Raw genomic sequence first — 11,151 nt, forward strand, 5'->3', positions numbered from 1 at the left:
TACATCTTTATTTTGAATAACCTTTTATATGATTGTTTAACCTTTCTTAATTTGAAATATCTTCCTTTTTAAAAGACATCTTCTCTAAAATTAGGGTCTGTCCGTGCGTCCGTCTTTACGTAACGTTAAGCTCTTATCGTTAATTTATGAAAGTTAGAACTAACTCAACTTTGCATAATGATTTCTGTAACAGTCATGTACGATTTTAAAAGCGTAGCAACTCTAAATTATTTAAAACATGATGATGACAAGTGTTTATGCTCCTTTGTCATACCGTCTAATTTTAGAGCTTCGCTTTAATGGATGTTGTTACTATTTAATTTAGATTATTAAAACAAGAACATAAATTCCATAAGCTGACATGATTTTTAAAAAAATTGTGGGCTATTCAGAGATGGAGGGTATATTGGCCTCTAAAAAACACTGGCACCCAAAGTTTTTAAACATTGTTATTACCTTCTTTTATGAAAAAAAACTTTTGGTTACTTTTCATTGAATTTTAAAAAAGGAGAAGTGGAAAAGAAAACCTGATTTTTATGACGTCACTTAGCTGATTTTTGAGACACTTTGTCCAGCTACATCTTAATTGGTTGATTTAAACATGTAGTGTCCAAATTTTACAGCATTGCTTGATTTCAATCTACAGAAGGGGTAATTTTTTTCTCCATCAATTGGGTTGTTCATGAAACTTATCGTCCACTGTGTTATCCATGTGTTTCCCCCATCAAATATCAGTCTGACGGACGAACAGACATTACAATTACAGAGTAGCTTCGCTTCTAATAAAAGATGAATATTTTGTTGCCTATTCCCATGACCTACAGAAAGGGTAATTTTGTTTATCATAATTGGGTGTTTACATACATCCTATTATCAACTCAAACGGACGGACCGACAATATTAGAGTTATAAAGAAGCTTTGATTTTAATAAAAAAATAAACATTTTGTTGCTTTTTCCCATAGGCCGGGCTGTAAAACAATTTGATCTCTATTACCCCTCAATAAAAATCACATATATGCTTTTTAGTTTTTATACTAATAATAAACTTTACTTATTTTCCTATTCTTATTTAAAAGTAACTGGATATCTGTCTGCCATTCGATAAAACGATGAAGTTCTTATTTACAGTGAAGCTTTGTTTAGGTCAAGGGAAATATATAACTAGCTTAGTCGGAAGTACATATTAAACAAGGATGAAAATATATCACAAGAAGCGAAGCATAGAAATATTCGTTAAAATCTTTTATAATTTCAGTTGTCTCTCTTAATATTATATGAGAAAATCAATAGAAATCGACCAATTGAATAATGTTAAGCAAAATAACCCCCCCCCCCCCCCCCCCCGACAGCGAACTATGAACTCTGGCCGCAGCGCTCGGCTTCCTAGCCTGCCTAGCCGCAGCGCTCGGCCCCCTTGCCTGCCTAGCCGCAGCGCTCGGCTCCCTAGCCTAAAACCTAACCTAAAATAGTTGTTCGTCGTTGTCGGAGGGGGGGGGGGGGGGGGTCTGGGTACTCAAATTTTCAAAATTGAAAAAAAAATTTCGAAGAGGATAACGCCGGTTAGTATTACTCAATTAAGATTTAGATAAGTTTCCAAACATTTGCAGCTAACGAATGAAAAAGCGTTTTTTTATGACACTTTAGAGAGTAGTATAATTTACAGTACAATATCCACTCTCTCTCTTTGCTTTTTATTGCAAATACTGTATCCTTGTTATTACTGTGCTTAATTTTCTTATAATTTTCCTTTTTAAGTAGCGAAGCTACTCTATAATTCACTTTGTCCGTCAGTCAGTCCGTAACGCTACGGGGGAAACGTGATTTTCTCGGCTCCTATACAAGATAAACAGCTTAGTGAAGATTCCTATTGCATGTGCTCATCTAATCTATAAAATGTTTTGTCCATCTGTCTGTTATTTAGTGTGCTAGATCGATTCCTAGATTTTTAAGTTTTCGTGATTTTCTCAATTCTTTTTTTCAGGGATTAATCAATTTTAGATTTTACTTATTTTCACGAAGTAATGATAAGATTTGTCTATTAATTGGGGTAGATTTTTAGGATTGAATAGGCTCATATTATATATATTTCCATCAAGTTTCATTAAGATTTGTCTATTAATTGAGGTTCTAGATCAATTCCTAGATTTTTAAGTTTTTGTGATTTTAAAGGTTTCCTGTTTTACCTATTTTATCTTGTTAAATGTTTAATGTTTAAATTGTATGACACTCCTCTAAAGTAATTTTTTTTCCCAATATACATTCATAATTTTTGAGCTTCGCTACTTATGGATGTTGTCATCCTTGTTTATTTTTAAAATTGATTAAATGATTAGATATAATAGGATAATTACATGGGAATATTTCTTTAATAAACAAGGATGACAGACAACATTCATAAGAGCAAAATTTAATATAAATTTGTCTTAAAATTGCTTGAATACAGAATCACCATTATAAAACTTGAAATTGTACCTCATTGTTACAAAATATCAAAATAATTCTTGTTAGACGTTTCGACTGGCTGAATCTAAATGAATAGTAGCTACGCTTCTAGAAAAATAAACTAATTGAAAGGTAGTTGATATCTAACACTATAATGGATGGAGAGTTAATTTAAAGACAGATTGTGTAAAGTTCATACTTTATACTTGTAGTTGTTACTCGATTTATTTGTTTTTAAGGGTTGATTTACTAAAATATATTTCAACACAAAGATTTTTTAAAACCAATATTATTTCGACTTTTTGAATCAGTTTTCTAATGGTCATACTTTTTAAACTTGCGTACATTCTCGGTCTACTGAGTGTCTCTAGTCCTATAAATTTGATACATGAAAAAATATTAAAAAAGATTTTAAAGATGCTCAGTCACATTTAATTTTTGTTGTGTTAAATAATATTATGAATATTACTTTAATTAGGTTAGTTGTATTTATATACATCGCTTTCTTGATCTTCCTAATATTTAGAAGATACCAGAATTTTAGTGGGAAGATTAATTTAGTGACCAATGTCCAATCCCTGTGTAACCTAAACTTTTAGCACATGAAACTGAAGGGAGGACAGATAAGTGAGTTGATTTTGTAAGGTATGCATTCACATCTCCACAATCACATGTAGCACTTTATTTTCAAATCATCAGAAATGCATATTGAACGATAAATGTTCATTTTAAATGATGACATAATTAAAGTTTCCCCTTTTGTAGATTAGAATTATTTTTTGAGGTTGCATTAGAGGGTCTGTAATCGGCGCGGGTACAGCTATTTAAATAACATTTATCCCATCTATTCTTTAATTTATTTACTAACGTACCTATCAAGACTTAATAAAAGTAATCAAAATTTTTAAGTCAACGAATGTGAAAACTTGTTATAAAGACTTTGGATAAGCATATTAAATTGTGTTTTTTTTGCGAATATGATACTCTACTTTGCAGAAGTTAATCTTTTTGGGAAGATAAATATACTTTTGATTAAATCAGACATTTATGTGCATAAAATACAATGGTCCTTGCATGGTCTAAATTTAGTGTAGATATTACAACGTAGGGACAGAACTTTATAGAAGGTCCCAAGGCACTAATATAGAAACTATTTCAGAAAGCCAACCCTTTTTATTCGTCTACCTTTGTCTGTAACGATAACGAGTAGCAAAGTTTGTTATAGTAAAGCTACTAAAAATAAAATCTATTCACTGAAAACCCAAATAATACCATTGTGTTTGAAAGGAAAAAATTGTCTTATTTACTTTTATCTTCGCGCATAGCATTTAGGATTCATACAATGTAACGAGAAATATTAGATGCATGTCCCATGTTTAGGACTTGATTATTGAGATGTTTCGCTTATAAAATTGTACCTTATGGTAATAAGATTCAATATTTAAAAACAGATGAAAAAGGACAGGCCGACCCTAATAATAAAAAAGCTTAGCTTTTAATAGTAATTATGTTAAAAATATGGGATTTGTAACATAGGAAAGATATTTATATGAAATAACTTTCAATGAATTGACAATATATGAATTACATTCACAGTCAAATAACCATAATTGAGACGAAATGTATTTTATAATATAAGAGTTATTTTTATCATTTTTAAAGTTTTTTGCTGTTTTATTTTATATCTGACATTTGTGGGTCAAGGCAAGTTGCTATTTTTATATTCTTAGTAGACTCAGGGATCCTAAGGGATAAGACAAAGGATGATACATTGATTTACAGCAACAATTATGATTAACAAAATTGCCACGTACATAAATCAAGTTTGGAAACTGTTATGAAAGTTCTCATTGTTGTTAAGACAATGTATGAGATAACTTGTTTTTAAACTTTGGTGACATGTATAATTTAATGTCTTATGTCTCCTTGTTCCTGATTATATCCTAATCGTATAGTAGCTGCGCTACTTAAATGTATATATGTACGTTAGCATTGAAACTTAATATATTCGCAAAAGTCATTAGGCTTATTTAATTGAGCTAGAAAGTTCAACATTTGAAAGAATTGCTTATGCAGTACTACAAATAATTTACTTTTAGGAATGAAAGAATTGTTTAATTGTAATCAAACATTTTCAATTGATCTTAAAGCATCAAAAGATGCAGAAATCTTAAGGGATAAGACAATGGACGATAAATTAAAATTGTTGTACATACAAAACCACAAATTATGATAAACTAAATTACCCATTTTGAAGATAAAAATCCTTGGTGGAAAAGTTTGGACACTGATAATTTGTACAACCCAACCAAGATTTCATACAAGTCAACAAAGTTTTAGGCCCACGAATGACAGAGCATTTTATAAACTTTGAGGGTATGAATAATGTACCCCTACCTCACTAATTTAAACCTAACTTAATAGGAAGTGAATTACTTTTTGGAGACCAAATTACTTTATAGACAGAAAGCATAGTTACTGCTGCTTTATAAAAATTGATAGTTAAAGCATTGGGAAAATGCCTAAAACATATAACCATCAAACTATGACATAAGAGTGTGTCCTCTAAATGTTTTCCGTTTTACTTTTTTTGTGAAGATTCTTTTTGCGGTTTAAATTTAAACATGTTTTGTTTATTTCAGGATGGTTGTTGATTCAAATCTTCATCAGCTGTTGGACAGTGCTGTCAAAACAGCTGTCTACAGACTAGCTACCTCCCCAGATGTTCACAGGTAAATAAATATTTTTTATCTTTCTATATATCTCTTGGACAGTGCTGTCAAAACAGCTGTCTACAGACTAGCTAACTCCCCAGATGTTAAAAGGATTTTTTTTTCTGTCTTGCTATCTATCTGTCGAATAGCCTGTCAAAACTGCTGTCTTCAGAATAGCTAACTCCCCAGATGTTTATATTTTCTATCTTGCTTTCTATCTGTTGGACAGAGCTGTGGAAATAGCTGTCTACAGACTGGCCATTCTCCATGTCCATAGGTATCTATTTTCTATCTTGCTGTCTATCTGTGCTATTGGAAATTCTCACATTGGTTTAAGCAGTGGCACCCACCTTCTATGTATATGTATTATTTATGGGGCTAACTTAAACTATTTTAAAGTAGAGAACCTAACCTAATCTATCTATTTATCAAAATACCAAAGGGACAAAAAGGCAGAAACGCATATACAATAATTTAGAGGAAGATTGATTATTATCTCTTACAAACAAAATAAAATACTTTTTGTAGACAAGATCCCACTTCCTACAACACCAACCCCATCAGTAGCCCAGTTGACCCCCAGCTACATCGCACCGAGCAGAGCGGTCATCGAGCGGTCACCGGTCACAAGCAGCAGGAGCCGATTGACCGGTCACGCGTAGACTTTCTGTACTATGACGGGGGCAGGCCAGAATATGAGTATTATTACTATGAGGATGGTGACTATAATGAACTAGAGGTTAATTTTTTTAGTAGAAAAGCTATTCTATGGCTTACTCAGTGAATGAGTACAACTACATACATAAAAAAGTAAACTTATTTTTTTTGTTGCAAAGATTCCCTTTAACAATGTAATTAATTTGGCTGTTCTCAGAGCTATAACTTACTTGGTCCGTAGGTTTAAAGGTCATCAAATTAATTTGGAAAATTTATATTATTAGATTGCTATAAATATTATATGGGATAACTGGGCCAGAGTTTTTTTTTACAATATTAGGATATCCAAAATGTGGTCGACAAAGAAAAAAATAACCCTTCAAACAATAAAAAGATTTAACAGAAATACACACACACACACACACACACACACACACATTATGTTACTTTTATATAAGGATTATTTATATTTTAGAGATATGATATACGGGCTCCAAACAATCCACCTCCATGGGTAGCTGCGCAATCTAAATTCAGCAGGTATAGTATCTATCTGCCTGTCTATCTAAATAATCCACCTACATGGGTAGCTGCGCAATCTAAATTCAACAGGTTATCTATCTATCTGCCTGTCTATCTGAATAATCCACCTACATGGGTAGCTGCGCAATCTAAATTCAGCAGGTATAGTATCTATCTGCCTGTCTATCTAAATAATCCACCTCCATGGGTAGCTTCGCAATCTAAACTCAACAGGTTATAAATCTATCTTTTTGTCTATCTGAATAATCCACCTCCATGGGTAGCTGCTTAATCTAAATTCAGCAGGTATAGTATCTATCTGCCTGCCTATCTAACTATCTATTTGAATAATCCACCTCCATGGGTAGCTTCGCAATCTAAATTCAGCAGGTATAGTATCTATCTGCCTGCCTATCTAACTATCTATTTGAATAATCCACCTCCATGGGTAGCTTCGCAATCTAAATTTAGTAGGTATAGTATCTATCTGTCTGTCTATTTATCTACCTGAATAATCCACCTCCATTGGTTACTGATCAATCTAAATTCAACAGGTTTATTTTTTATTTATCTAAATGTCTGTCCATCTATCTTTCTAGAATCTGACTATCTACCTTGCTATCTGTTTATCTATCTTACTAATTTTCTACTTATCTAAACAATAATCCTCCATCTATAGCTGTGTAATCTAAACTACGGTATATGTCAGTGCCTATCTATCTGTAAACAATACTTATTTACATTAATAAATTTTATTTAGAAAAGCTAATATCATTTCAAACTAAAAATTGTAACTTTTACCTAGTAGGAGGAAGATTTTTTTTTCTTCTGAAAGAAGTTGTATCAACTTTTTTTTGTATAGCTAGCCGGTCCTTTTAGTAAGTAGTAGATGTAAAATTTTTCATAGAATTCAGATATGCAATCGGTTTTTTTGTAGACCTCTTATTTTTTAAGTAATTTAAGTTTTTTAAAAAAATAATTAAGTCGGTTTTAAGGTACTAAAACGCAACAAAATAAAAGAAGAAAATGGCCAGTAAGAACAAAAATAGTAAGATCTTTAATTTGACACCTTACTTTTAAAATTCTGTTGAGTAATTATTGAAAAAATCTATTTTTTTAACCTCGGTTTAATAAAAACTTTAGACCTAAATATTTTCTCAAACAGACATAAAAAAACATGGGTTCATATATACCTTTAGAATCAGGAAAATATTACGAATCCATTGTAAGCAAAATTGAAAAAAAGTAAAAAAATAAAAAGATATAAAAATGGCCAATTGTATTTTTTGTTCTGGCAACACTATCGTCTTCCCTTTTTTACCCCCTCTATACCCCCTTCCCATTTTTATATCCAATTCAAAAGTTAAGACGTTGCCTGTACAATATAATATGATATTTTCATATAATTCCTTTTATTGTAGTTTATATACTATATTGTAAACTTTTTTTTTCAATTTTGCTTACAATGGATTCGTAATATTTTTCTGATTCTAAAGGTATATATGAACCCATATTTTTTTACTTGTGAAATGATAAAATTGAGTTCAAAGTTTTTATTCTCGTGGGTTTTAAAAAATCGATTTTTTCAATAATTACCTGACAGAATTGAAAAAGTAAGGTGTCAAATTAAAGATCTTACTATTTTTGTTCATAATGGCCATTTTCTTTCTTTTTTTTGTTGCATTTTAATACCTTAAAATCGACTTAATTTTTTTTTTTAAAACTTAAATTACTTAAAAAATAAGAGGTCTACAAAAAAACCGATTGCATATCTGAATTCTATGAAAAATTTTACATCTACTACTTACTAAAAGGACCGGCTAGCTATAAAAAAAGTTGATACAACTTCTTTATAATTTTATGCCTTTCAGATACACAAAATATCAGAAGAAAAACGGTGGCTTCAACAACAATACCAACAACCAGCTGCCATTTTCTCCCGCCGAACAAAAACCGTCCATCCGCCGCCCTCACACTGCCCCCGCCAACGAGCGCGTAGACGTTGCCGGTGGCATTGGCGGGCCGATAAGCCGTGTCGGCAATTTCTTTTTCAACTCTCCGGTCGGCGCCTTACTGCCGCTGATTCTGGCGGCGCCGCTCATTCTGCTCGGCATGTACTATCTGCTGGTGGTGAACGCGCCGACGCCGGTGGTGAAGGAGCGGATGGTCGAGACGGCCACTACCATGGTGGCTGCCGTCAGAGACCTTGTCCTCAACGGCGATTTGTTGGGCGACAACGCCGTTGGTAATTTGGAAGTTTTGGGAGATTTTCTCCTTCAATTGTTTAGTGAATCCAGTTAATTTAATTAGAAAACTTTTTTTATTCATAATAATTTTGTACATATTTATGCTTGTTATATTTGAAGCGAAGTTACTCTACGTCTAAGATAAGTAAATTGGTCATACAAAGTGATGTAAATTCAGGTTGGGAGGGATCGTTGATCTTTAGATTATTTTGGTAACTGGCACCCAAAGTATTATGAAGTTATCTTATTCGGAAATCTTCAAAAGTGTGCAACTAAAAGTTTCCCATAAGGGTTAATTTTGTTTTACAAAATTATACATTTTTCAAAATAGCGAAAACTAATTCAGCCAATTATTGAAAAAGAATTAACTAGGAGTGCTATTTGTATTACTGTATAATATTTAAATGTTTTATGTTTATTGTTATTTATGCGCTATTTTTATTATAGTGTACACAGTGCGTATGAAGGTGCTTTGACCTTAGTGTCAGGATCTAAATTGGGACATAGTGCATTTCATTACCTTAGGTTAGGTAACTTCATTTCACTTTTCAATAAAATCTAAAATGCAGCCGTTTTTGAGAAAATTAGATTTAAAAATTTCAAGTTCAATTTTCATCCACTAGGAGTTACCACATAATCATGACAAGAAAAGCAAAGATTATTTATTTAAAATTATGAACAACTTTGCTTTTATAAAGTCTGTCATAAAACCTTTCTATATACGATTTATTTAAGGCTGAATTTCCGTGACCTTAGCAAAGCAACTGATAAAAATGGCCATTAATTAACTCATGAAACAACTTACTTCAGGAGTGATTTTATGAAGAACTTTATAAAAGCAAACTTGTTCAAAATTTTAAATAAATAATCTTTGCTTTTCTTGTCATAGTTATGCGATAACTCCTTGAAATTTACAAATCTAATTTTCTCAAAAACGGCTGCATTTTAGATTTTATTGAAAAGTGAAATGAAGTTACCTAACCTAGGGTAATGAAATGCACTATGTCCCAATTTAGGTTCTGACACTAAAGTCAAAGCACCTTCATACGCACTGTGTGTATACATGTTAAGTTTTTTTTTAGATTTTAATTATTTGTATCAGGGTATTCAAAAACATAATATTTTAAGTCCCTTTTAACCATTTAAATAGATTATAAAAATATTTAATAAAATCAATTGTGTATTTAAATTCATTTTTGATTGTGCAAAAAAAAGTAATAATCAAAGAGAAGAAGAGAGATAGGACAATGTACTGTAAATAATATTACAGCCCCCCGCCCCCCCAATCCTCTGCAAATTGTAAAAGTAACAATATCTATTGATTTAATAGGGTTAATTTTGTTTATTTTCATTGCGGGGAAATTTATTCGTTGTTCATTGTCCTATCACTATATCCCTTTCTCAAACTTGATCTGTTAGTAAATCTCTAAATTATGTCCCTATTATAGCAGGGATAGATAATGGAAGAAAATATTCACCATTTTCTGATTCCATTAGCTGAAAGATTAATTTATTTTTTATTGTCCCTAACTCTTTAACAATATCTTTTGTGTATTATGTATGAGTAATTAACTAGTTCAAGTTTTGTACAATGAATTATAATTGTAATAACCCCGGCCACCATCCCTCATTGATAAATTTAAGTCAGGTATACCTACCTTAGAAGAACATTCTTCAAACTTAGTTATAGTATCTAGAAATATTTATGTGAAGGTGGGAATACCTTTTTTATATTAAAATCTATAATTAATGATGATATAAAAAAAAACCCTAATGTCATAATATGCCATAAATAAATCTTTTAAAAATTATAAGAGGGGGGGGGGTTATTAATTATAATTTTAAAGTCCAAAATATAAATACTACTATTTATATGTAATAACTACCTACTAAGTCAGAATTCACATATTTTAATGTTATTTAAAAGAACTAATTAAATAACCAATGGACCCACATAACAATTCCTAGCCCCATCAACATTTATTTCCAGTCCAAACCCAGAAACCACACTTAACCTAACCCAGCCTATGAAAACAATTTAAATATATTTTTCACAAATGAGGGTGTTGGAGGATATTTAAAGTCCATTGACAATTTAAAAATTTTTTTCTGTTAGTTTTTCTTTGCATATTATTTTTCATAAAATATTAAGTATTTAGGTTTATGAAGTAATTTAATTAAAAGGAAATTATTATATTGTAAACCAATATGTTTCACATAAAAAATTAAACTTAAATTTCTTTTAACATTAAATTCAGTATAGTACTTGTTATATTTTTTTGAACAAAATTGTTAATATTTTAATTTTGTTGAGAGCATTATTTTTATGCAATAAAATGTTTTATAAAATTTCTTTTTGCTATTTGTTTATGCATACCTGTATGCTGAATAACACTTTTTTTCTCTCTCTCTTTCTCATATTTCTTTAACTCTCTTCATTTTTAGAACATAAGAAGAATATAAATCTTTAAAAACTATTTTAATTTTCTTTATTAGCATCATACAATCCCTATTATTTAAAAATTTTAAATACCTAAAATTAATTTTTTCTATCATTGGAAAGTTTAA

The 11,151-nt window shown here is 30.9% G+C and overlaps 1 protein-coding gene across 1 annotated transcript in view; it reads left to right on the top strand.

Annotated features, from left to right (window-relative positions):
* LOC145311680 (uncharacterized) overlaps positions 1-10,932 on the top strand; it is a 40,676-nt gene extending 29,744 nt beyond the window's left edge. The window contains exons 2-5 of the mRNA XM_080150646.1: positions 5,087-5,176; positions 5,687-5,897; positions 6,291-6,355; positions 8,209-10,932. Of these exons, the coding sequence (XP_080006772.1) occupies positions 5,088-5,176; positions 5,687-5,897; positions 6,291-6,355; positions 8,209-8,638 (795 nt within the window). The 5' untranslated portion in view covers position 5,087 and the 3' untranslated portion in view covers positions 8,639-10,932. The remainder of the gene's footprint in view (positions 1-5,086; positions 5,177-5,686; positions 5,898-6,290; positions 6,356-8,208) is intronic.
* The last annotated feature ends 219 nt before the right edge of the window (positions 10,933-11,151 follow it).

This window comes from Acartia tonsa, chromosome 2 (assembly GCF_053477335.1).
Source record: "Acartia tonsa isolate MP-2025a chromosome 2, ASM5347733v1, whole genome shotgun sequence".
Lineage (NCBI taxonomy): Eukaryota > Metazoa > Arthropoda > Copepoda > Calanoida > Acartiidae > Acartia > Acartia tonsa.